The sequence below is a fragment of the Molothrus ater genome, chromosome 12 (assembly GCF_012460135.2).
Source record: "Molothrus ater isolate BHLD 08-10-18 breed brown headed cowbird chromosome 12, BPBGC_Mater_1.1, whole genome shotgun sequence".
Taxonomy (NCBI): Eukaryota; Metazoa; Chordata; class Aves; order Passeriformes; family Icteridae; genus Molothrus; species Molothrus ater.
The window spans coordinates 13,240,355-13,267,005 of NC_050489.2; the positions used below are offsets into that span (position 1 = coordinate 13,240,355).

Here is a 26,651-nt window from a genome sequence, read left to right on the forward strand (position 1 = left end):
ACCACTGTGGCCATCCCCACGTGGCAGGCACAGAGAAGGGGAACTGGCATGGGTGGGGGGGCTCCAGCACCCCACTGGCATAATCTGCTTCACCAAGAAAGCCAGTGAAATAAAATAACAGTGAATGTTTTATTGAACATTGTTTTAATACCATATCAAAACACCTTGACTAATGAAGGAAGCTCCCCCCAAGCTCTGAACTCTTTTTTTCCCCCGTTTTTTTTTAATATATAAATACAGAAAGGTTTCCCGCAGGGGCACGGCCACCGGCAGGGGAGGTCTCACCAACGAAAACGCGCCCGCCGCGCCAGGAGGGGACGGGGATGGGCGAGGGGGTCACTGCCATGAAATGACACCATCTTGGCACCTCCAGCAAAGCCACCCCTGCGACTCGGGGTGGCTGGGAGCATCCAGGGGGCCACTGGGGCCTTCCCCATACCCTCCTCAAAAGGGTCCAACCCAAAGCCGATGGAAAAGAAAGAGGGGAGGAAGTTTTGGCAAGAGGAGCCCGGCGAGGGGGCACAGGAGGGGCGGCGGGGATGCTGCAGCTCTCCAGTCTCTGAGTGGTTATAGCTGAGTTAAAGAGTGACCAGTCTGTAAACATCACCGGGGCAGGGAAGCTCAAATTGAAGAACACGCCAGTCAACACGAAGCTTCAGTTGTGGTTTGTTGTTTGTTGTTTTTTTTTTTTTTGTCCGTTTTCTCTTTTTTTCTTCTTTTTTTTATCCTTTTTTTCCTTTTTTTTCTCATTGTAAACACTTGAAAGACGGACCCCTGCGACTCAGCAGGGGGGAGCAGTGTCCCCGCTCCCGGCGTGGGGCAGAGTCCCCATCTCAACGCTGCCGGGGCCCGGGGTGGAGATCTCCAAAAGGGAGATAGGAGAGAGGAGAAATTTCCCGTTTAGTCAGTGCAAAAAAACCGAGCAGAGCCCCCGGGCGAGTCCGGGTGGGAGGTGGGGGGGTTGCCGGTGAGAAATGCCGCGTGCTCCGTTTGGCCGGCTGTCCCCCGGCAGCTTTCCCCGTTCGGTTCGGGGACAAAAGCCAAACATCATGGCAGGGTTTCGGCCGAGGGCGTCCCCGGGGCCTCCCTGGCAGGCAGAGCTCTCCTGGTGACCAGCGGCTGTGGAGGGGAGAGCAGGTCGCTCCGCTTTTCTCACACTGTCGTCTCCTGGATGTTTCTTTTTGTTTTAAGTCTTTTAAATTAAAATAAAAAACAAAACAAAACAAAACAGAAAGCAGAAAAACAACAGAACAAATAAAAATAATAAAATAAAATAAAAACTGCGCCGTTGTCCCAAGTGGATTCAAGTTTCTGGGTTTTATTTTTGTCTTCTCGAGGAATTTAAAGTCAGCCCAAAACTCCAGGCGGGGCAGGGGGGACGGGGAGAGGAGGTACAGCAGGTATAGCAAGGTGCCCTGCAAAGGCAGAGAGAGACCGTCCCGGGTGAGGAGCAGGAGCCCTGGCTGTCACGTCCCACCCTGTCCCACCCTGTCCTTCACTTCCAGCCCTGGATTTAAAGTCAGCATGGGAATGTCCCTTCTGAGCAGCCCACCACAGGCTCACCTTAGAGAGAAGTCAGCAAGCACGCTCGGCAGGTCAATCAGAAGGATGCTCTGGGCAAGATCTGTTCACTTCAAACCATGAGTCTATACAGCTGCAAGAAGAGAGCGTGTTACCACCGTGCTGCTGAGCCTCAGGTGTGCATGCCTGTCCCCTTGCCACCCGCCTGGCTGTCCCCTCATGGTACCTTTTGTGATAAATGCAGAGGCAGGGCAGCCTGGCTATCGTGTCCCCCTGCAGCAGCTCCTCCAGGCAGATCACGCACTCGCCGGCGTCCTTGGTCAGCACGTCATCTGGGAGGGGAGGACAGGGCAGCAGTGAGACAGGGACCACCAGAGCACTCCCCTCCCGGGATGGAGTGGAGCCCAGGGTCACTGCTGCGGGGGCAGCCGGGATGGGGTGGAATGGCAACAGTGCTGGAAAACACTGGCAGGAGGCTCATGTGGAGGCACAGGGGGGACATGGGTCTGGGGCATCTGGAGTAACACAACCCTTACCCCTGGCTTCCAAAAATCACCAACCAGTAGGGGCTGAGCATCACTCCCACACTAGTGGTCAGGAGAGAGGTGGGAGATGCCGGAGCTGGAGCTTGCAGCCCAGTGCTCAAGGCCAGCAAGGAGGGGAGGAAGGCAATGACCCTTAGGGGGCAGCCCAGGGAGACACGGGACAGCAGGGCTCCCTCTGGCACCGAGGGGAGGGGAGGGGGCCCCCTCGGGGTAGGGGGCTGTTACAAAGGAGCCTGAAAGCAAAGGAGCAAGGCTTGAGCCATGACAGGGGAGCAGAGTGGAGCAGCACCATCCTGCCGGAGCACAGCCCTCTTGGGAAGCCCAGCCAAGCCGCCTGCCCACAGCAAATGTCTCTTCAGCCACCCCGAGCCATCCCAGGGTGGCAGGACGCTGTGTCCCCCACACAGCCTGGCCCTTACCGTTGTAGGAGAGGCGAGGTTTGCTCAGACACATGATAAAGTGCATTTCCATCTCGTCAGAAGCCACAGATTTGGAGCAAATGGGGCACTTGAAACCTGGAAGGAGAGCAGAGAGGCGAGCCCTTAGCGAGGGCAGAAGGAGGCGTCCACCCTGCATCCCGGGGAATCCCTGGGGCCATGGTGGGGCACGGCAGCGGGCAGCCCCTCACCTGCTGCCTGCATGGTGACCCTCACCCCACACAGCACCCACTGGGCACCCGCTCATCCTGTGCCGGCCACCAGCAGCCTCCAGCGTGGGGACAGCCACCGAACAGGGACAGCTGCCGAGCTGGTGCGCTGGCCGTCCCTGTGCCCGCCGCGCAGAGGGCACGGACAGCGTGCCAAGGCAGTGCACACGTGGCCATCAGCTGCTGCCAGGCCTTAAAGGGCGAGCAGCAGCCTGGGGCACGCAGCACCGAGACACTGGCAGTGCATGGGCACGTCCCTGTGCCTGGACAGTGCTGTCCCTGCTGCCAGAGCTCAGCACCATATGGCTGAGCCAGAAAAGCTGCAAGGAAGGAGTTTTTTTCTATGGCTTCAGCACAGGACTGGCAGATTGGAGCCTCAAACACAAATGTCTGCTTTGTCCAGCTTTTCACAGGGGTGAAGTGGGTGCTCACCCCTCTGATGCCAGCCTGCTTCCCCAGAAGCAGGGGGACACTGCAGGCTGATAAGCCAGCTTGACCTTGGCCCTGCCTGGTGATTTGGGTTCTTGGATGAAGCTGCATGGGATGCCCAGATCTGCTCTGTGTCCTTGCTTGGGGTGGTGCCAGGGTGTCACACCAGTGTCACACCTGCTCGAGCCGTGCAGACCACCATGGCATCGGCCCCAGCCCCACTGAGCGAGGCTGCCCCAAATGCAGTTTGTAAGCCCCAAAGTCACAAGGAGCAGAACCCCAAACAGCCCTGTAGGTCACCCCTCTGGGACTCTGTGCCCTTCCACTGCAGCCAGCTCAAGGCCACGAGGGTTGTCACTGCCCAGCAGAGCAGTGCAGCTCGAGCCGAACACGCGCGTGCCACCACCACGGGTTTGCACCAGAATATCCAGCAATTCCCTGCCTGCAGAGAGGGAGAGGGTAATTTAAGGATCTGCCTTCTAAAAGCAGATCAGGTTTGACTGCAGTGCTGCTTAAGAGCTTTCTTCATATATATGCAAAGGCTGCTCAGGAACGAAAAGAAAAAGAATGTACACAAATTATCTAAGGATGAATCAGGTTCTTGTTTGCCACCATGTGGATGTGGACAGGGCTTTTTATTTTGCTTCTTATAAGAGACAAAGTACAGGGTGGCTTTAAGGAGAGGCAGCTCAGACCTCTGCTGTGCAAACAGCCCCTGTAACTTCTCAACACTCCAGTCCTCATTAGCAGCAGTGATAAATACAGTTCACTTCCCAGATCCCTGGATCCTGCCCCTCCAGAGTGTCGTTATTTCCCAGGAGGGTGCAGCAAGGACAAGCACTATGGATGGTATGGGATTGGCTCTAAAAGGACCTGCTAAAAGATGGAGCCCTCAAGCCCAGCGCTCCTCCAGTGGGGTGTCCTGCTGGCCTGCAGCATTGCCACTCTGGGAACAGATCCCTGCCCAGCCTGGCTGAGCCACAGCGTGTCTGCTCTGAGTCCAGCCCCATTTGCACCAAGCCCCAGGCGATAGGGCAGTGCTGCAGCCAGGGCCTCGTGGGCAGCAGCACCGATCTGCCTCCTCCTCTCCAGCCTAATTTTACTCCTGACCGATTTATACCTTGTGGCAGCCGTGCCCATTAGCTGAAGTCGCTGGTTTTTTCCTCCTCCCAAGTGTTTACCCACCCGGTGTATTTATAGCGTGGATAGCTCAGATGGCCTCCCAGGCTGCCTGCTGCAAGACCCAGCCGGCCTCCCCTTGCCAGACACCCTCCTGGTGCCCCTCTCCCCTGGCAGCCCGCCTGGCCCTGGCCCTGTCCCCGCCTGAACTGCTCCTGCCTGGCACGGATGGGCTGCCAGCGCCACCGGCACCGGTCCCTGCCAGGAGCTCTGGGCACTGCTTCCAGCAGCAACTCCCTGGAACGGCTGTGAAGGGCTCCCTTTGGAAAAGGCATTTTGTCTGCAACCTCTGTGTCAGGGCACGGCATTTGTAGAGGTTCAGTACTGTTCCCTGTGCTGTGTGTGGGCAGACCTCGTTTCCTCTGGTCCCCCCTTTTCTGTGCCAATGTGTTATTTTAAACAGCTGTCCCAGATCTGCCAGCTCCGGCAGCACCCGAAGGGATCCTATGAGACGTGCAACCAATGTAAAGGGAAAAGGCCCCAGATGAAACTGCCTGGTCTGTGGCTGCCAGGGCATGGCTGCCAGCAAAGCAGCAGGGCCAGGCAACAAGCAGGGTCCTCTGCAGGCTCCAGCGAGCGGCTGTTGCTGTATCTCCAGGCCTATTTGCTAGCTGGGATAGCTTTAGCACGGTTATAAATAGCTGGCATGAACACTCCTCATGCTCCTCACTGCTCCCTGGGCAGCTGGCTGGGGCACCAGGACTCCTGACACCGCCACAGCCCCGTGGCAAGGACGTGGGGACATTGGGCAGACAGAGGGGCCCAGGCTCAAGCCCCCACCTATGTGGCATCCTCCAGCCAGACAGGTCTGGGGGCTGAGCCAAGTGCAGAAGCACACACACACTTTTCTGGCTCTGTATTTCACAAGATGGAGGGGGGGAATAAAGGAAAGATGAATATGCAGTTCATAAATTCCCAAGTTTGAGCAGGAGAGAGGAGCTGGTGTGGAAAGGCCCCTAGGGCAGGGGGCTGCCCTGCACCCCAGCTGTCGGCACAAATACTTGACATTGCAAAAGCAACTGCTTGTGTTTCGCTCCATGGCAGGCACAGGAGTCCACCAGCAGTGGGGAAGGGGAGGCAGCTGTGAACTGCCCACCCCTTCTTCAGGTGACCTTTGGGTGAAGGTGATAGGCAGAGAACCAGTGGGGTCAGGGGACAGCCAGCATCAAACAGCAGCAGGCACCAAGCCCGGTGCCTTGGAACATCCCTTCACAGTTCAGGCAGGAGCCTGTCCTGAGGATGAAAGAATGAAAGAGCTGCTCTCCACATGGCCAGCCCCCTCCAGGCCATGGTATTTTCCACATTCCCCGAAATCCCCGTTAATTTATCCTGCCTAAGCTGCCAGCCGGAGCAACGCAGGAGATTACATTTTGACAGCTGCTCATGGAAAATTCAGCTCCCTCCCTCCTCCTCAAGCCCTTTATGTCCTCCTCCCACATGCCTTAAAAAAAAAAGAAAGGAAGGGCCCAGCTATTCCTCTTGCCTGGGCCTCCCACACCCATGGGGAGGCCCGGGGGTTGCTCCAGGGAAAGGCCATGGACACTTCCCCCCTTCCAAGGCATCTGGTGCAGCTGGTGATGCTCCTGCCCACGGCACAATAAACCTGAAGCTGGCACTGTCACCTCATGCAGAAATGTGTGGGCAGGTACCAGCTCCCAACAACAGTAAGTGAAGAAGAGGAGGGTGCTGCAGCAAGGGGGCTGGCTTGGAAAGGCAGGTTCAGGTTGAGACCTGGACTCTTGCACCTTGCAGGAGACTTTGAGAAAGCCAAGGGCTTTCCAGGGCTGTGAGACATGGGCTGGCAGGTGATCTAATCTCTCCAATGGCTTGGTCTAGAAACCAGGAGCAAGTGGCGCTGGTGCTCTCCAGAGGCTACTACCCTCTGAGTATTTTTAGGAAGGTTACATGGTTAATTTTAGAGAGTTGGGCACAGTAGAGCTGGGAACCTCTGAAAATCTCCACCCGGTGCTATGAATGCTGAAAAAGCCTGGTGGTTAACCCTCACAGTGCCAAAAGCATGCCACAGAACTGCAAGGAATTTAGTGATGGTGCCAGGATCGAGACACTTTTCCAACCCATTTCTAAGTATCCCAAATAGAGCTGATTCTGGAGTTGGGATAGGAAAATCCCATCACTTGTGTCTACTGAGCAGTACAACAGGGTCAACCATGCCATGTCCTGTGAGTAGAAGTGGCTGCTCCCTTTGGGGGGGGTGAGACCATGTCCACAGGAGCTGCAAGCCTGTCCCAGCTCCCTGGGAAAGGCATGTGCCATGTCTACCTTCACCTGCCAAACCCTCCTCCTGCTGGGTGTGCCTCCAGGCAGATTGCTTACAGACCATGGTGCCATCAGGAGCAGCCCTGGCAGAAGGACACCATGGCTCTGTTACTGGCAGGTGGCTGACATGGAGAGCAGCAGCTTTTCCACTGCACAGCACCTCCAGCAGTGGGAGGAAGACACAGGTGGGGATGATGTGCCCTGAAGGCAGGAGGAAGCAGCAGCCCAGGCACAGCAGCCCACACAGCATTCACCAACTGGATCCCTGGTTGCCCAGTCTCCCACTACTGCCATGGGATAAACCAGAAGCCCTGTGAGTGGAGGCAGCAACACAAACTCCCCAAAATGTGCCTGACCCAGGAGGGATCCCTTCCCTGGTGCCCAGCACCCCACAGGACACCTGGAGAACCAGGGAGCTTGGGTAAGCTCCAGGCTGCCTGATGATCATGGAAGATTTGGAAACCTCAGCTGCACAGCCCATCTCCATGTCTCCAGAGAGCATCTTGGGCTCTCAGCCAAGGGAGCTGGCTTATACCAGGTGAGGATGCATCCAAACATGAGATAAAACCAGAGAATATTTGGCCCAAGCATGGAGTCCTGGTGCCTCCTCCTTGCTGAGTAAACCATGAGCATCCCACCTTCCACCAGGCTTCCCTTACACTGCCAGCTGAACCAGCAGCATGTGGAAGCTGGAATACATGGATCATCTTGGAAAAACTTAGACTAATGATTGAGGAAGAGGCAAAGACTGAAGGACCAGCTGGTCAGTCTGAAGCATGTAGGGTTGGGTGAGGCAAAGGGGTTCCAAGTCCTCCCCTTCCCTTCCCCCCTGAGGGCTCCAGCACAGCCCCAGGAGGGAAGAAGGGATCAGGGAGGAGTTATCCTCTGTGCCAGCCAAATGAAGGAAATCTGAAGAGCCAAGATATTCAGACCCAACATCTCCGAGAAAATAAATTCCCTTTGGGTTTAAAGCAGCCTCATTTTTTTAAAGTGATGGTCACAGAGCAGCACATTGGAGATGGCACATGGATGCACAGAGCACCTCTCCAGCACTGGGGCACAGCAGGGACCTGGCAGCTGAGGACTCCATGAGTGTCCCCTCACGAGTAGAAGCCCACCAGGGAAGTGATGCTCTGCCAGCCTCAGCCATGCATTCGGGTGATGCTGCAGGAGGCAGCACCAAGTGCCCACAGGCCAGGATCCACATCCCCCTGCAGAAGGAATTGGCATCAGCTGCATGGGCAGAGGCAGGAGCCAAGGTCCAAGGCAGCCCTGCTGCCCCAGCAGGACTCAAGGCACTGGGTGAGCTCCACCATGCTGGGCTATTGTGCAGCACAAGGGCTGACACGAGCAGGGACACGTAGGCAGGAAAGAGTAAAGCACTTAAGCTGCCTCATTTGCCAGCTTCGAAAAAGGGAGCGTCCTTCCTCCTCATTCAAGACTGCAGAGAGGCTGGAGAGCATAAAGGATGGGTCCAGGGTGGAAATAAGATATCACACCTTCCTGGGGATGGAAGGAGGCAGGGCTGGGGGATGCCAGTGAACCAGCCCCAGATGATCAGCCAAGCAGGGGATGTGGCTTGGAAAGAAACTCAACCATTTGGATGGCACATCTCTGGATGGCAGTGCCTAGAAAGAAACTCAACTATTTCTGCTGCCTTGGCAGAGGGATGGTCTTGCTCCATCCCCATCCCACCCCACCACTTCCTTGCTGATTGAGTCAGTTCAGCTTGCTGAGAAGGGAGAAAAGGAATGTTTGTAATATGAAAGCAGCACCCCAAAAAGAAGCTGCTTCAGCACAAGGCCAGGTTTTCCAAGGCCTAATAAGAAAAGCTGTCCCTGGTGTGCAGTAGCTCCTGGCAAAGGCCACACGTGGCAGCTGTCTGCTGTCAGGTCAGCCACACACCAGCCAAGGGTGGCAGGGACGTGCCATGGAACACAAAGCTGGCCAAGGGCAGCACAATCCTAATGCTCAAGGCACTGTGTTTTGGAGACACCGCTCCAGGTGCCCACTCCCACCTGACTAAAGCCACAAAGAGGAGATGTAGCAGCAAGGACATGGCATGAGTGCTTCAGGTGGGATGTAGGGAAATCACTGGGGTCAGAGAGATGCAGGACACAGAGCAGAGGGGCTGGGTGACACCACACCACAGAAACCCAAGGCTAGCTTGCTGCAAGCCAGGAGGCAAAGCTATTTCTTTTTTAGCCAGTTGGGTTCTTATGGAGGTGGTGGGGGAGGATGGGAAGAAGAACAGATTGCAATTCTGGGGCTGAGGAAAGCTGGAGAGTTGGAAAGGAGCAGGAGACACGGGAGAGGGAACCCCACAGGAACATTTGCTCCAGAGCACCCAAAGCTATTGATTCTCAGCAGATGGACACACCAAAGCTTTACAAAACAAAGAGGCCTGGTTATATGGTCACTGGATGTCCAGACACCAAGTACCCTCCTTGCCTGACATTGTTTGAATATTGACCCTTTCATGGTTGCAATTGCAATTTTTGAACAGAAGTACCTATGCTAAAGGCAGAGATCATCTCCCTCATATAGCTCAGGCTATACTGCAGGATCAGTTCCCCCAGTCTGGATGAAAAAGGCAACTTCTCAGGGTCACCCTGTCTTCTGGCAAGTCCTAGTTTACTGCAGAAACACTCCCCCAGCTGCTGGGAACAGGTTTCATAAGTATGTGTAGCCCAAAGCTAATTTTAGCACCCCAGAGAAGAGCAAAGTTAAGCGAGGGGTCCTGGGTGATAGCCCAGAGAAGGCATTAACACCTCCAACTCCTGCTGTCGGGCTGCAGGGCTCAGATTTACCAAGTTACAACCTATCCAGGGCTCCTGCTAGTCACAAAACAGGCCTGGGGCCATGGCATGGCTCGGGAGAACTGCAGGGATGCTCTGGTGCTGCCTCCACACCTCTCGAGGGACGTTCAGGTGTTCAAATTCACTGCCCAGAGCGGACAAGGATCCTGCAGGCACACCTGGGAATTTCCAAAGGGTTTGCCTGAATGCCTGCTTTTTTCCTCCCACATGTTTCTCATGGGAAGGAGGAGGCCCAGCCAAAGCCCTGCTGTGGGCAGCAATCATTTGCAAGATGCACAGAGCCAGCAGGGTGACGAGGGGGTCCCAGGTGCTGAAATGAAGGAGCACTCTGGCAGCACATTGGGATGCAGCAATTTGGAAATCAGAGCAAGAAAGGATAGAATTTGGCACTTTGGCTTGGCAAGGGCTGGGAGGGAGCAGCAAGGCAGTGTCACGTGGGGACTGGTGGGGTGAGTCATTTCTGACTAAGACATCCGCTGGGGAGGCACCCACGGAGTCCCCACCGCCAGGCTCCAGCAGTGAGGAGCTGCCAGAGGAATTCCCGCTTTTGGAAAGGTTGAAACACCAAAGCCTGACCTGAGCCACTCCCAAACCCAGCTGGATGTGACTCCATGGGGGGAGTTGCTTCCTGACCCCTGGGTTTTTCCAAAGCAGAAAACTTGTGCTCTGATGCTGCCGAGGCTCCATCGTGCCTCATCTTGAGATGATCTCTGGAGAGGATGATGGGACACTCCAGAGGCACACAGTGACATGCCCTGGCTTTGTGATGCTGGGAGTATGGCCAAGCAATGATGGCACCCACATGCCCCTTCCAGCCAGGGAGTGATCCCAAACAGCTCCTGGGACACCTCCTCCCCAGGCATGCCACAGCAGTACTGCATAAAGAGCACCATGGAGGGTGTCTTTGTGTCTGGGCCATGGTGGCAGGATCACTGAGGCAACTGTTTTCCATCAGTGCAACATCCCCAACCACTGGGGTGCATAGAAAGGATGACACATTGCTTTTTGGGGTGGAGAAAGAGCAATTTTTATGTAGTGGGCAGCAATCAGAGCATAAAAGACACACAGAGCTGCACCCACCCACAAGCAGTGCATGGCTAGGGAACACTTGTGGACAGTTCACAGTGGTTATTTCTGCAGAAAGACAAAAAAAATTGAAATTTTTCCACTACTGGAAAAAAAAACCTTAGTGAGGAGCATGCTGCAGAGCAAGCCCTGACCTCACCTGCCCCTCACATGGAAGGAAGGGCTGCATAGCACAGAGCATCTCCCTGCTCCCCAGGAGAGGCTGTGATTGCTGAGGGATACCCAGTGAATATCCCAGCCTACCAGGACAGCAAGAAGGGGGAAAAGCAGGTGCAAAGCTGGGGGTGATCACCTTTCTCTGTTGTACTTGGCACAGAAGGGGAGGGATTCTCCACAGCACCAAGCTGCCCACACAGGCAGCATGAGCACTCCTCTGACAGCCAAAGGCCAGGGATTTGGAAGGAAGATCTATGTTGAGGATGGGGATATACCACTCCAGAGCTTCCCAGCTGCCTTTGCAGCATGGAGGAGGCTGGCAGACAGAGCCAGCTTTCTGCAGCCCTCAAACACAAAGCACAGCATCTCAGAGGAATGGGCCCCTCAGAGAGTGGCAGGGTCTGCCCATGCTGGATCCTGCTGGAGGAGGCAGGAGGGGCTGCACACTGTGCCACAGGCAGGAACAACCCTGCCCAGGTGCCCCACCTTCTCTGTCCTTTTGCTTCAACATGTGCCAACCTCCAACATGGAAAGGGCTCCTTCTGAGGAAGGAGACAGTGGGGCTGTAGATGACAAAAATCCAACTGTGGGGTTTGAAGTTCTCTCTTCCCCATCACAAAAGGCAACAGCCAGAGGAGCAGAGTGTAACCTCACTTCCAGAGCCAGGCAGGGCCTTGTGAAGCAGCATCTTCCCATGAAACATTCACCCAGGACTGGGTGCAGGGTGCCACCTGTTTTGTACCTGTCTACAGGGAGCAAAAAGAAATCAAAGGCATCTAAAAATCCCCTCAGAAGGATAGGATCCAGGCAAACAGCAGACTTCAAGGGCTGTGAAATCAGGCACAATAAATAAGCAAATGTACATTTGTTTTGAAGCAGCAAGATCCGACTGGGGATGAGCTGAAATGCCAAGGCAGCCAAGGCAGGGTGCTCAGCCTCAGCCTGTCCTGCTCAGCACCAGCTTACCAGAGGTTTGGCTCCAAAACTGATCTCAGCCCAGACTGACTTGCCTCCCTGCAGACAATAACTTAGGCATCTGCCTAGAGCCAACCTCACCTCCTTTTCCCTGGCTACAGATGTCTAGGCCTCGGATGCATGGATTGAAAGGTGGATCTAATTCTGCTGCAGCCCTTCTGATGAAGTGCAGCTCCATCACCTTGTAGAAAGAGCTCCCAAATGAATTACTGCAATCACCCCAGCTGCAGGAGAAACTGCAGGCTTTCCCCTCACTGGTGACAAAGGCTTCTCCAAAAAACAATCCCCCAAACGCCCACCAGCCCAAGCTGTAATGCAACCATCCAGGATGTGAAGAGCAGAGCCTGTGGCACCATTCTCAAATCACTGAGCTGTGATCAGAGAAACTCACAGCCATGGTGAAAGCCAGGGGGAGAATAAAGAAGGCAAGGCAGCTTTCAAGGCAGCAACAGGCAAAGAGACACAGAGGACATGGAAACGCCAATGGCCTCATCCTGGAAGGAAATAAAATGCTGGGCAGGGACGTGGGACAGGGTGAGCATCACTGAGTTCTCCTGCCTGACTGCAGCTTTCCCCCTCTTGTGTTGCAGGCAGCTGGCCTCTAAAAATACCCACTGTTGTCACGCCGTCCTGCCTGCTTGGGCCAGGAAACTGCTCTGAGCAGCTTTCAGTTCCATTCTTCATCTGCACTGCTTCCCTCACCAGGATCTGTCCCAGCCCCTCTCCTGTGCCTGGCAGGTGAGTCTCTCTGGATCTGTGGCCATAACTTGACATAAACTCAATTAACCAAGGGTGCTAACTGGGAATATACAACCCTGGGAAATTTCTGCTAGGGTTGCTGAAACTAGCAAGAGGTAAATATTTCTACAGCATGTCTCTGCTTCTCTACAAAGTGCCACAAGACCGTTCACAGTCTAATTTCATGCCACTGGGAACCCCACAGCTACATGAGTATGCACAAGCACAGAGAGTCACAAATTTCCCAAGCTCATTGAGCCCACAACACCAGCAGGGTCAACCTGGTGCTGATGCTGGCCAGCTCTGGTCTATAGGGAAGGAGGGGAGAGAAGGGTCAGCTTCACCTCAGATGTGCAATGCAGCCTCTCCAATGGTGAGGAACCATTTCCAGTGGCAAAACACACCCTGGATGAACACCCCCAGCTGCCCACAGACCCACATTGGGTCTGAGTGATGCACCTGCTCAGGTTCAGCTGGTGGCACATGGCACAAACCTGGAGGCACAGGGACCACAGCAGGGAGCACAATGTATCAAGCCCCCTTCCAGCAGCACAGAAATCAGCCATGAAGATCTGCCTGCTGCTTCTCTGGCCTTTCCTTCCACCTTCCTCAAATCCCAGATTCTACAGACCTGCAGTGGGCTGGAAAGTTAAACCATGACAAGGGAGAAGCAGACCCTGTCCCCCCAGCACAGGCACTTCCCTCCCCTGCCTGCAGCCCAGCAGGGCAGGAAACCTGCCAGCAGCCGGGCTCTGCCCACGGGAAACGCTGTGCAGCAGCACGAGAAGAGGCCCCAGGCAGCAGAGCTTCCTGAAGCTGCACCTCCAGCAGCCTCCCATCAAAAAGCACCCAGCAAAAGCATTCAGGCACACAGCACCTGCAAGGGACAGCAGGAGCACCCCTGGGGGGGACTCAAGCCCCCAGTGGGTTCGCCCCCATTTGAAACCTGCCTGGTGGAACTGGTGCAGGGAAGACATTTAAGGCCCAGCTTTAACCAGTCTTGCTCTATCTGAAACTAAAAAATTGGTGTCCCTACAGGGGGAGGCTTGTTGTACCCTGATGCTTTGCCAGGCCAAAGCAGGTGGGCAAAGTGCTCTGCATCAGGCCTGCTGCTTTACAGCATCACTTGGCTGCTCATGCACATCATTCCCAAGCCCTTGTGATTTCAGTTTTCAAGGGAACCAGGAGAAAGCCAGGTCACATTTACTCAAAACCAAGTACTCAGCACATCTGGGGTTTTGGTGTACCAGCAGCAGATGCCACGAAATGCACCTCGTGGTTGCCCACCATCTGCTTGGGGCACCACAAGACTGGTCCCTGCAAAGGGAATTTATCTGAAGAGCCCTTTGCTGCCTGTCTGATGTGTCACATGAGATATTACATCGGAGGGGGAAAAAAAAAGCTTTTTTTTCTCCTCCTCCAAAGTGGGCTTTTCTCCCTCCCTGTGCTTCTCTTGAAATTAATTTTCAGCATTTAGCAGCATTTTCCCATGACTCTGTGCGCCTGCCTTGGCCAGGTGCCAGCCTGATACTGCTCCTCCACCAAAGATGTCTGTATCTGATTGATCCTCCGGCCAGTGAACGGGAGAGAGAGGAGAGAGAAGCCTTAATAGCACATTAATAAATAAGAGGAGCCTTTACGGTTATTCCAGTCACCGGAACAAACATCTCAGCAAAACAAACCAGCATGGGATAAACTTACGTCACAGGCTGGGAAGACAATCCTGGCTGGGAAGTGGGTCAGCCCAGGAGCACGAGAGCATCATCCTCAGCATCTCTAGAAGATACATGAGTGCAAGAGGGAGAGGGCACCCAGCTACCCTATGCTGATTTATGCACAGGTTTATAGAGCAGAGAGCACAGTTAATGTGCACAGGAATTGGTGCCTTGCTCCTGAGGGAAGCAGCTGGGATTTCAGAGGGCACTGGGGAGGCAAAGGCAGAGCAGAGACAGCCTGAGCTCGCTCTCACTGGAGCCTGAAGATAACTGCCGCCACCGCCGGCTCCGCGCGCACAACGCCAACGTTGACGCACTCCAACTTCAGCTCCAACCTGGGTGTGCATTAAAGCTGCCTCTGAGCCTCCCATCTTCAGGTGTTCAGCACTTTGATCTTCCAAGGTAGCCTCTGCTTCTTGCCCCATCCCAGGTGGATGGTGCCCAGCTGGCTCAGAAAGGGCAGAAGCACAAAAGCATCCTCTCCAGACCTGGAGAGCCCAACAGTTGAACACCACCAGTGTGGGGAGTCATCAGGACTGTTTCTGCACCCACTTCCCAAATGATCCACAGGTCTGGCAGTGATGCAGGTGCTTGACCTGGCTGTCAGACAGTAACCAGCACCAAACCCACAAAAAGATGGTTTGAGGACAGTCATCTTTGGAAATTTCCACTAGCAAAAATAGATTCAGAATGGCAAGTTCGTGCAGACCTTGGGGTGCCCTTCCCCTGGCCCAGCTCCTGGAAGTGGGGAGGGAAGCACATATGATGTCTGCATGTTGAAACATAGATTCAGTTGGAAGGGAACCACAAGCATCATCAAGTTCAACTCCTGCCCCTGAACAGGACAACCCTAAGAATCACACCATGTGCCTGAGAGCCTTGTCCAAATACTTTCTGAGCTCTGTCAGATTTGGCACTGTGATCACTTCCCTGGGGAGCCTTCCAGTGCCCAACCACACTTTGGGGAAAAACCTTTTCCTAACATCCTATGTAAAGTTCCCTTAGCAGAGCTCCATGACACTCCCTTGGATCCTGCCAGTGGTCATAGAGAGCAGAGATCGGTGCTGACCCTCCAGTGTCCTGCTCATTGTGCAGCCCACAGTCTCTTCTCCAGGCAGAACAAGCCAGATGACCTCAGCTGCTCCTCATATGGCTTCCTCTCTAGACCCTTCACTATCTTCAAGTCCTACCTCTGGATGCTCTCTCACAACTTTATATCCTTGTATTGTGGTACCTAAATCTGCACACCAGACTTGAGGTGAGGCCACAGCAGGGCAGAGCAGGATGAGCACCTCCCTTGAGCAGCTGGCAGTGCTGTGCCTGATACACCATGGGACACAGTGGGCCCATGTTAGCTCCCAGAACACACTGGTGACACTGGTGGCAGAACAGTCAGGGCTGAGAGCAGCTGACCAGCAAGCTACAATTCAGCCTTCTCATTCTGGTGTTGAGACTTCAATGGCAGGACTATCTGGAGAGCAAGGATTGCCAGGCACCAGCGAGAAAAGGCTCGGGACTCAAAGCTGCTGGAGCACAGCAAGGGTTCACCACAGATAGGCCTCTTCCCAGCTTGCAGAGACTGGGGCTGCCCAACACAGGTGTGCGCACACACCTTCAGCTCACCCTCCAACAAACCTCTATTTCCCACCCCATTACTCTGGAGCCAGATTGAAGAGCACTTCCAGCCTTTTTTGCTCTCAAACTGTGCCTGGAGAAGGATTCAGCCCAACACCCTGGCTGCAATCTCTGCATTAAAATCCCTCCCATCTTTCTCAGGCTGGGGCATCCTGCTCCAGGAAAGTGCTGCTGAGAACACAGCAGCTGATTTGGCAAAGAAAGCCTCCTGACACTGGTGCTACCAACATCCAGGACAAACAGCTTGCTTTGTCAGTGCACAGCAAGCCTGTGACACTCCTGGTGGTACTGCACAGGAGGATAAGCTAGGCGTTTCCTTGGGCTACCCAGCAGACAAGGAGATATGGATTTATTAGAGCTTCACTCAAGGGCTTTGGGTGATGAGTGGGATTTCCAGATAAACTTTAAGCTACTTACAGCCTCTGCAAACTCCCTTAGATCCTCTGATGAATAACATGAGAGACAGAGAGAACCACACAAAGCTGGAGACATGCAGCACTAAACCACACATCTCCCTTTTCTCCCTTCTTCTCACTATCCTTGGCTTTACTGAGAACTCCCAAATAGTCATAAACCTACAGAGGCAGGGTCAAGTGCTACAGGCAAATTCCAAAGTTGTGCAAGATGTGCCTTTTCCACTCATGGAGGTCAAGAAGTAGATCTCAGAAACCCTGGGCAGACAGGGAAATCCCAGAGCAGTTTCAGGTGGTGCTAGAACAGTTACACTGCTTGTGTGAGGCAGGCACGCCTTGGGAAAATCCCCACGAGGAAACAGGACTCGCCCACAGAGGTGCTGTCCACTCAAAGGAAGGGACAAGCTCCATCATAAATGTCAGAGCTCCTTGCCCACCCCATTTGGAAGGTATATGTAGGCTTCACTGGTCACGAGAGCAGCGGCTCTCCTGCCCTCATCCTGGGACGGGCTAGGGACCATCAGTGTCTCACTGCTCCCCCAATTCAGGCATCCCAGCAGCCACAGTGGAGCCCAGAGGGAATCAGCAGTGGGCTCTTCTCACTGACCAGCCCCATGCACAGCACCTTACAGTGATGCTGCAGCATTCACTGGCTTTGGGGACCACTTTGCACCCTCCCTCTGTACAATCCTCAGCACAATGCTCCTCTCTTCCTCCCCAGGCACACCTAGCTCTTCTGCAAGCCTTCAGCTGCAGAGAGGGGAAGGAGGGACACCAACCAGGGAAGAGAGCTCAGCCTGCCCCAGCTCACTCCTCAGGGTCCCTGCTGAGGGGCCTGATGAGCCATGAAGCAGCTGGAGAGGCACAGAAACTCTGCATGGCAGACATAGGAAGCAGCGAGGCGCCAAGACTATCTGTGTGCTCCCGTTATCACAGGCACGCTGCTGCAACAACAGCACCTTATCACTGCCCTCAAGTCAGAGCTCCTCACTGTCCCACTGAGGACCCCACGGAGCTCAGGTTGCACTTTGAACTCCCAGCTCATCCCCCAAACCCAAGTGCTCCCTGAAAAAACGTGAATGCAACCCACATGCAGAGAACAGCACCATCCAGGTCTCCAGACAGGGGCAGGCAGAGCAAGAATCCACTCTCCAGCCCCGTTATCAGAGTTTGGGGGCTCCTCTCCTCAGTAGTACAGCAGCTCAGGCAGATCCCAGGGATCCCAGCCCTCACGTCGGCGGGTCCCCTCATCCCCACCCTCGAGCCATCCTTCCAAAGGAGCAGGGACAGTCACGCGCAGCAATGTCAAAGCTCCTCTCCATTTACCAGAGCACTGCTGCTTCAGCACTTTCCAGTGGCTAATGGAGTGGCTCAGCACCATGAGAGGAGCAGGTCGATGGGGAGGCAGGGGGGAAGACGCAAGTAGCTCCTGACTGCCCTGCTGGAGGTTAACCAGCTGCAACGGGAGATTAACAGGAATTTCAGCAATCTTGCGGTAGCTTACTTCCCCCCTTCCCTGCAGTCTCCAAATCCTTCATTAACTTCTTACACTAAGAGAAGAAGAGTGCAAAAGTTAAATGAGCTCTGACAAGTTTTCAAAAGGGTTTTTAAGCATCCTCCACTCCTTTTGCTATTAATTAGCAACGAAGAACCACCACCGGGAGAGGCTTCGGTACAGACTGAACAGCTCTCACTGCTGCCCGTGCACGCTTCAGCTCAGCTCAAATGCTCTCAGAGGGCCCCAAAAGAGGCACCAGAGAAACCCAGTTCTTGCAGCACTTCCCACAGCTCACACTGCAATCTTTCAAGGGCACCGTGTTTAACTTCGCAGCACTGCACTAACTCACTCCAGTGGCTGGAAAACAGCTTACTCCATTTTGCAGATGGTTTATTTTTCTGAACAGGTTTTTGCCTCTCAGCATTGCAGTTTAAAATGTAACTGATACTCTCTGACCAACCACTGTGAGCTGCAGAGTGTTCCTGTAATGAGACCCTCCTTGCTTCAGCACCAGGCACAGCAGAAGCCCCCCTGGCCCTCATTCCCACAGAGGCTTGTAGAATACCTGGAAGGATGCTGTGCCTTCATCTCTATGTTTAGAAACCAGAGCAGCAGCACAGTCTGTGCAAGGTCATGGAACAAGAAAGTTTGCAGGAGCACTTGGTCTCAACTCTGGTGCCACATGCCAGCCCTCTCCATCTGCCAGGGAGCATGGCAAGCACCTGGCTTATCCAAATCAATAGAAATCAGACCTGGGGATGCAATGCAAGACACAGAGCTTCCATCTAATGGAGAAGAGCAGCCCTTGGAGACTGGGCAAAGCAAAAAAAAATCCCAAGATTTTTTTTTCCCCAAGAAGTAGGAAAATGGGCCCCACGAGACTCTTCTTGCACTTTATTCTTATCCACTGCTTCAGTCTCAGGCCTTCCTGAAAATGAGGCATTGTCCCAAGGCATATTATGAAATTCCCAGACCACGTCACACAAGGAGAACACAGCAGTTGTGAGGGGGACGGGTGGGAGAGAAATCCCAGACTATTCCAGGAAATACAAGGAGACATCCCTGAAATGATTTCCCCTCCAGCCAGGAGGGGAAGGGAGGACCTCCCACCTCGTTCCCTGTACCCAGCCAAAACTAGGTCAGTGACACAGCCCTGCTTGCAGGGAGAGCTCCTCTCCAGACAGCAGGACACATGGAAGAGTCCAGCCAGGAGGGTGAAGGGGATAACCTTGCCCCTTCCCATAGCCTGACACGTTTCCCGTAAGAGAGCCCAGCTGGCTCCCCAGCCCTGTCAAAGAGGCAGGCAGTTCCTCCTCTGCTTCCTCCTAAGCAGCACAAGCCTGCCAGCTGGCTTGAAAGAGAAAACCCACTTTGGCCTTTCCCTGGCCCTTTATCAGACAAAACAAAGGGAAAAAAAAAGATCCCCACACCTTGCTTTCAAAGGCTTTCTCTGCTTCTTTCCCAGTTTCTAAGGCTGGAAACTGCTACACCTGACCGGCAGCCCTTACATACCTTCAGAAGAGACACGAGATGACCAGCCTGGTTGCAAAACCCAAGGTCTTGAGCTACAGCACCCTCAAGACCACTATCCCCCAAGTCAAGGGGGGATGGGGTGGGGGTGCCACATCCACTGCTTCATATCCTAGAGCCAAAACACCTCCCTTCCAGAAAGCCTCCTCCCTTCACAACCCCTTCCTCCCTTGACCTTGACACAGATGCCAGCTTCAGCATGCACCCACCCGTCTGTGCCGGGGAGGGGATGGGGATGAGGGTCCAAGAGGGGGTCAGCTCGCCCTTCCCGGCCGAACCGCGCCCACCGCCGCCCCCGAGCACCCACGGAGGGAGGGGAAGCCAGGGGAAGGCTCCGGGGAGCCGGCACTCACCGCTGTGCGAGCTGAACCACCGCGGTGCGATGTGAAGGGGCAGCGCGTCGGCCAGCGAGGCCCTGGCGCCCAGGTACAGCATCCCGTCTCTATGGTGACCGCCTCCCGTCTCCTGGAAACCGTTGCCATGGGCGTACGTGGAGTCGGAGCCCGGACCGCCGCCGCCGCCGCCCGGGGCCCGCTCGGCCTCCCCCGCCGCCCGTGCCGCTGCCGCGTACAGCCCGAAGGGGACGGCGCCGGCCGCCGCCGGGTCCATGCCCATCCCGGCCACCGAGCTGACGGAGCGGCTGCGCAGCCCCATCGCGCCGCCGCCGCCGCCCGCCCGGTAATGGCCGAAGGGGGGCGGCCCCCCCCCCTCCTCCCGGCGGCGGCACGGCGCTGTCATCCGTCGACACCCCCGGGAAGGGGCCCCGCGAACGGGTCGCCGTGCTCTGCTTGCCCCCCATGTGGGCACCGCCGGGCCGGAGGGAGCCGAGCGACAGCCCCCCGCGGGGAACGGGGCCGCGCCGCCCCCGCTGGGAGGCGAGAGGGGGCGGAAGGAAGCGGGGGGGCGCGGGGAGCTACGGGCGAAAACCCATCCCCGCCCCAGGCATCCTCCCCCCGCCGGGCCCGCAGGGGCGAGGGCGCCCCGAGTCCGCCGCCGCCACCGCCGTCACCCCCGGCGGAGGCCGCCGAGGGCTCCGGGGCCGCGGAGCGGGGAGGGAGCGGCGGGGGATGGGGGGGGTGGACGCCGGCAGGGTCGCTCCGCCCGCCTCGCTGGTGCCCGGGGCGCGGCCGGGAGCCGGGCGCGGATCAGCTGCGGCCCATGGGCGGCGGGGGCGGTGGGGGCGGCGCGCCCCGCTCCGCTGCGCTGCGCCGGGCACGGCCTCGCTGCGGCCGCCGCCTGGTGCTGGGCGCCGCGCCGGAGACAATAGCGGCCGGCAGCACGCATGCTCCCGCCCCCGGCCCCCCCGGCCCGCCGCCCTTAACCCCTGCACCGCCGCCGCCCGGCGCTGCGCTCGCCGCCGCCCCGGGACGCGGAGCCGCCACCGCACCGACGAGCGGGCGCTGCCCCGCGGAACACAACTCTCGACCCACGCCACGCACACATCTTGCTCTGTAGCGGGGCTGCGACCACCCTCGGGCCTCTGCGGCCAGAGCCGCTCCGGAGAGGCCGGGCCCGCACGGGGACCCTCCCTCGGGCCGTGGGACCCCCACCGGCTCCACGAGACTCGCTGCCCCTGTTCACCGGGCCGGGGGCGGGTGGCGGGTGGGGAACGGCAGGACTACATCTCCCAGCAGTCTCCGCACGGCGCTCCATAGTGTGCAGGCGCGGCGCAGGCTCCGCCGAGGCGGCCCAAGATGGCGGCGCGCTGGAGCAGCGAGAATGTGGTGGTGGAGTTCCGAGACGCCCAGGTCGGGGGGCCCGGGGGCTGCCGCATCACCGCGCCGCGGGGGCAGCCCCCGGCCGGCCCGTGACGAGCGGAGCGGGGGGAGGTCCCGGCCCGGGAGGGCTCGGCGGCCCCGCGGGGCCTTTCGGCGGCGATGGCCGGGGCTGAGGCGGTCTGGAGTCGTTTGCGCGGAGATAACGCCTTAATTCACGGGGCACTTAATTTCGAATCTTAATTAGGTCTTGTATTTTTTTTTAATGCATTTTCAGGCCTAACATACGGTATTGCCACTTCCTACACGTCTTTCCTCATTTCCTTTTGCTGGAGGAGCTCAAGGCCAGCGTGGATGGGGCCCTGAGCAGTCTGGTCTAGTGAAAGATGCCTGCGCATGGCCGGGGGCTGGAATGAGAGGGGCTTTAAGGTCTCTTCCAACCCGAACCATTCTATGGCTCTGTCACTTTTCACGGAGACTGTTACAGCTACTGTCTCACTGCCAAATAAATTGCTGGGTGTTGCTTGATTAAAATAAAAAGTGGCTTATATATATTTTTTTTTTTGTGAATAGCAAAAAGATCAGCTTTTGTTTTTGAAGCTGATGGTGGTAGCAGAGCTCGGCTCAGAGTTTGTTTGCTGACATGGTGTTGTAGAAGTTGTTGTTACATCCTTGGAAGTGTTTATGGCTAGGCTGGACAGGGCTTCAAGCAACCTAGTGAAGGTGTCCCTGCCCATGACGGGGATTTGGAACAAAATTATCTTCAGGTTCCTTCCAACCCAAGCCATTCTAGGATTCTATGATTCTGTTCTAAGAAATGTGGGGGTTTAAGGTCTTGGCAATTGCTTAACAAAGCTAGATACAGTGGGTGAACTATGAGATACTTCAGCAAGAAACCCAGAAAAATTAAAAAAAAAAAGTTCTGGAAGCTCTCTTGTCTAATTTGTCCTCTTGGGCTGGAGCAGTAAGGGCTCTGCCTTCACCATTGCAAACAGAAGCACTGAATCCTGTGTGCTGCATCCAGCTCACCCTCTGTAAGCTCACAAAGCTTTTCACTTTTGTACCTCAAAAGCTCTGTATTAGTTTTCCTCCCAGAAACGTTAAAGCAGCCTCATCTGCTGCTGAGGATTTGCCCTTAGGAAGTCAGTAATGAGATCTGAGGGTGCATCTCCCTACATCACAGATTCATGTTGCATCTGGCTCAGGAGAGAGGAGGCCTCATGACTTTATTTGCTTACTCATAATGTCTGGTGTGTGGGAGCAGAAGGGACAGGTGTTGCCACCCCATGCTGCAGCAGTTGGTTTCAGTGTCACTCCTGCACTGGCACAAACCTTGGCAGAGGGTGAGCATGGGGGTTTCAGTCACTTGGCTTTACTCTGGTGTGATCTTCCTGGAGCTGTTCTGACCTGCCTGCTGTCCCACATGAAACCAGAGAACTGCTCTGGCTGGGGCTGCCAGACTGCTGCTTCAGGCTAAACTCATTTATATATTTGTGTCTGAGCTTTTTTTTAGGAGTCTGCTGGAACATTTTTGCAGGTGGGAAACCTGAGCTTGAGAAATTGGAGCACCTTGGCTGAAATCATCCAGCACCAGTCTTGAGCTCTGCATGTAGGCCATACTATCTCCAAAATCCCTACCCTAAAAACAACCTAAATGGAAACAAGAATCAAAAGAGTGGGCAGCTGTTACATTTATAGCCAATACACCTCTGCAAGCACTGCAGTTGTCTTTGTTCACCATGCTGGAGTGTGTCATGAGAAAGCTACAGCACCCCAACTGTAACACATCAGAAAATCACTGTGTGTTTTGGGACCTGTGTTACCTAAAAGTGGAATTTTTCTGTGCAAGCTGACAGAGGTGGCAGTCTGTGTACTCTTCTGATTTAAACAGGAGCCACAGGCTCTTCTTGGGCTGTTGACACTATCAAAAGGAGAGCAAAACTCACCCAGTGCTGAAATGGAAGCACTTGCAGCAACTCAGTGTGTAGATGGGAGGTTATGCATGCAGGGAACTGGTATTGCTTGTCAAGGGTTTGCAGCTCTTGAAAAACAGCATAGCCATGGCAAATTGGGTTGGTGTGTTGCCTCTCAGGTGGAGAGAATGAAGGTAATTGGGAAACTAATGAAAGGTCAGACATGAAAGGGAGTTTTCCTTGGCTTGCCTAGCAGAAATCAAGTGAAATACCAAAGTAGATGCTTGAAGTCTGAGAAGGTGCTGCCTGGGCTGTGGGTTCAGAGCAAATTCTCAAATGTGCAGTGCTCCTACTGTGCTTACTCATGTTGCTGTTATTCATGAACATCAGTTCCAGCTATCCACAGTGTTGTTTTGAGATAAAAACTGCTTTCAGGTTGGTTCAGTTTCAACTCCTCCCTTCTGGAAGGTTGTGCTGTGAAGACTGATATATCACTATTAAGTGACAACAGTTTGTTTTTTATTTTCCTTTGCCTAGATAAGGCTCTTGTATCATAGGGAACTGTTTGTTGCTGTAAAACAACTCAATTTGTGACCCATGAGAGTAGCAGCCTGACATGTGAAACTTTTTACATCATTCTGATTGTTCATTTCATTCTATGATGATTGGTGCCTGGAAAAAAACAGTTTACCAGTGTTCATTATTGAAAACAATTTGTAAGGACTTAGGAGATCCTGGTGCCAACACTAGGAAAAATAAACTTGTATATGAAATTACAATCATTTGAAATAGACATTGTTTTTTTCTGTCTTGGGGAAAGATGGCTCCAACTGTATGAAATATGTCTCCTGACTAGCTCTTCGTCACATGAGAAAGCTTTGATTACTGTAGTGGCTTTAGTGATCCTCATTTTAATTTCTCAGAAGAAAAATGTGTACCATCTGGGAAAAGTTCTTTCTCCTGATGATTTGTTTTGTTTGTTTGTTGTTTTTTTATATAGATTCAGTAATCTACTTTTTTGAAGTTTTTGTTCTGTGTTTTGCAAGGTGCTGTCAAGTCTAGAAAGCTGGAATTGTTTCCTTATCATTTAGAGATCTTAGAATTAGCTGTTTATTTACAGCATTAGCTTTAAGACTAGGGATACCTTGCCAGAAGATTGGATTTGCTGCCTAGGAAAAAGTAATGAATAGGGGTTGTTCCTGGAACAGTTAAAGTGGTGGAATGGGGTTTGGTTTACCATGAGCTCCTGCTGAAACTCTGCAGGCAGCTGTAGCTGTTTGCCATGTGGTCTCTAGAGAAGAATGGGTCCCTGATGCTGCTTTTCCCTCACTTGGGGTTTTTGTAAGGAGGGGATGGGCTCTGGCTGAAACAGCTCAGAATTTGTGATGAGTATTCTGCTGTCAGATCTGACTGAAATGGAGTGGGATTTCTGTATTGTCTGTCAGGTTTTAGTGATGCTTGTAAGTAGTAACTGTGGGACATCCTGAAGTCTTGTTACATCCATGCTGAGAACACTTAAAGTCCTGAACAGCAGCAGGAGATACATCCTGAGCCCTCAGAGAGGCAGCTTTGAAGATGACAGCAGTTAGTGTGAAGAATGTGGGGCATATTCTGATTTTTGTGCTGTGAATGCTCAAAACTCTTTTGAAGTCATATCTTTGTTTATGGGTGGAACTGTTCAGCTTTCCAAGTAAAATTTTCCTTTATTCTCTTGGCATTTAAACAAGATGATCAGCCAGTTCATTCTGCACAGAAAGAGGGGGAGACAATATGCAAACAGTCCTTTTTTTATATTTTTTTTTCTAATGGCCTTTAAGTTATCTCGTAGCCTTCTTTACAAGCAATGCCAAGTAAATTCTGATGCCTCTTGGCCATCTCTCATTTTTGAACACCAGCCATACACAAATGATTGCACTTCTATCTCCCAGTACATATATAATTAAATCTGGCTCTGCAATGAAAGAGAAAGACTCAGAAAGTTCCTGAGCAGGAGCAGAGACTGATTAATACAGATTATTAGAGATTGCTGATTGAAAGGCTGCAGCTGTGATTGCCATAGCAGGAAGAAGGGAGCAAGGTCTCAGTGCTCATGATGTTGTCTGCCAGGTTTTGTTTTCAGTTTGTGCCAACGAAGATGTTCCTGTGTGCTGTCCTGTATCCCAAAATCAACCACTACACCCATTGCCTCTCTGTGCTACTTTAAGGGGATGTAACTTTCCTGAGCTCCTCCCTAAAGCCCTATGTTTGACTGAGCAGCTGACCTGACAGGTATCATTTAATTTTGTTCTGTGCTTGTCTTTAACAGGCGACGGCGATGTCAGTGGATTGCCTGGGACAGCGCGCAGTTCTCTCGGGGTGAGTGTGACAGTCCCCCTTAGAGGTGTGACAGTCATTTCCACAAGCCAGACCAGCCACCTTCAGGCTGACCTGTGCTAGAGGGTTGGTGGATTGTTTCAGAAAGGTGCAGCTGAATTCTGTTCAAGGCTTAATGAAACTGATTCAGGGTGATGTTCCCGATGGGATACAGATTGGAGAGACAGCAACAAGAGCACAGTAAAATGCTGGTGTGGCTTTCCTGGTAAATTCCTTTCCAAATCCCCATATGGGAGAGGGAGCATCATGAAGTACTGTTTGGATTGTCTTGAAATACGGATTAGATTATTTCCTAACAAAATTTGCCTCAAATATTGCCATGGGGCTCTCTGACCTGCTTCTCTGCTGGTTCAGTGTGGGATGATACAAACACAGTAGGTGCCACAGACTTCCAAGTTGCCCAAGCTTCCGGGAGAGCTTGGTCTTATGTATCCACCTCCAGGCCAAGTCTTGAACCAGCTCAGCAGTGCCTTTCCATCTCCTGCTTTTCAGTACTAACAGCTATTCCTGTCCCCCCGTCAGTGACACAATTGCCACACCAATTAGGATGTTCATTTCAGAATCATGTGAGTATAGCTGATCTTTGGTCAGCCTTCAAGGAGCCAAGTCCTTTGGTACAGCTCGAAGCAGTGCTTGCTTCCATGTAAACCCTTAGTCTGGCAGTGCTGTAGAGGAATAACAGGAGGAATGGCCAGTGCTCAGAGCAGCTGTGTGGTCACTTTGCAGCTGAGAGATGATGCTCATGTGGGTAATTATGTAGGGTTCATTATGTTTTGATGCTGGTCCTCCATAGGGTTCAGTGGCTCACAATTATTTCTGGGCAGTTTCTCTTGCTTGTAAGCAGGATGATACCTTGCTTTGTGGAGAATTGGCCACATTCAGCAGGATGTATGAGCTCAGGTTTGCTATCATGCAGAATTATTTCTGCCGCATATAGAGTTAGCTCAGGTAAGTAATGGAACTAAATCTGTGCAGGACTGTGTCCACCCACGTTAAAAAGCTGCTGCAGCTGAGCATGAGCTCTGTGCAGGTGTTTTTGTACTGTTGGTGGAACCAAGCCCTCAGACCGGTGTGGAAAGAAGCACCCACGTAGAATCATCTTTGTCAAGGCTCATTAACTCTTGCTCAGAGCAACCTATCCGGGCTGAAGCTGTTGCATTGCACTCCTGGGACTGTGCCACTTAGGCTCTGCTGCAGCAGTGTTAGGCCTGCAAAGCCTGTTTGAATGTTTGCACCATTTTCCAGCACTTCTTTATATCCAAGTTATCTGGGTTTTTCTATGGTGTAAGCTATCTATTACATTTGCAGATCCTGTTTACTTTCAGTGTGGGTTTTTTAAGTCAGTTTTGAAGTATGTAGTCAAATGTTGCATTTTCAGGAATAGTGTTTTCACTTGTCTCATGAAATGCTTCTCTGTTGGTTCTTGTGCCTCTAGACACAAGGCTGTGAGCTCCATGTGAGCCTGGGGTTTTGAGATCAGCCCTGTGA

The 26,651-nt window shown here is 53.7% G+C and overlaps 3 protein-coding genes across 5 annotated transcripts in view; 2 read left to right on the top strand and 1 right to left on the bottom strand.

Moving 5' to 3' along the window:
* Positions 1–110: 110 nt before the first annotated feature.
* On the bottom strand, positions 111–20,187 carry ZNRF1 (zinc and ring finger 1). The gene is given in 6 exon segments (XM_036390529.2): positions 111–1,415; positions 1,564–1,654; positions 1,748–1,853; positions 2,486–2,581; positions 19,516–19,858; positions 19,860–20,187. Coding segments are annotated over 5 exon segments (705 nt in total). The 5' UTR covers positions 19,962–20,187; the 3' UTR covers positions 111–1,415; positions 1,564–1,596.
* LOC118691384 (translation initiation factor IF-2-like) lies at positions 19,960–20,817 on the top strand. The gene has a single exon (XM_036390551.1). It carries the CDS (start codon positions 19,960–19,962, stop codon positions 20,815–20,817), a length of 858 nt encoding a protein of 285 aa, XP_036246444.1.
* Positions 20,499–26,651, top strand: part of WDR59 (WD repeat domain 59) — a 49,184-nt gene continuing 43,031 nt past the window's right edge. The window contains exons 1-2 of one of the 3 annotated variants that reach the window (XM_036390524.2): positions 20,499–20,910; positions 25,096–25,145. In XM_036390524.2, the coding sequence (XP_036246417.1) occupies positions 20,857–20,910; positions 25,096–25,145 (104 nt within the window). In that variant the 5' untranslated portion in view covers positions 20,499–20,856. Of the gene's footprint in view, positions 20,911–20,952; positions 21,125–25,095; positions 25,146–26,651 lie in introns of those variants that run through there. The other 2 variants (XM_036390526.2, XM_036390527.2) reach the window with 2 other exon arrangements.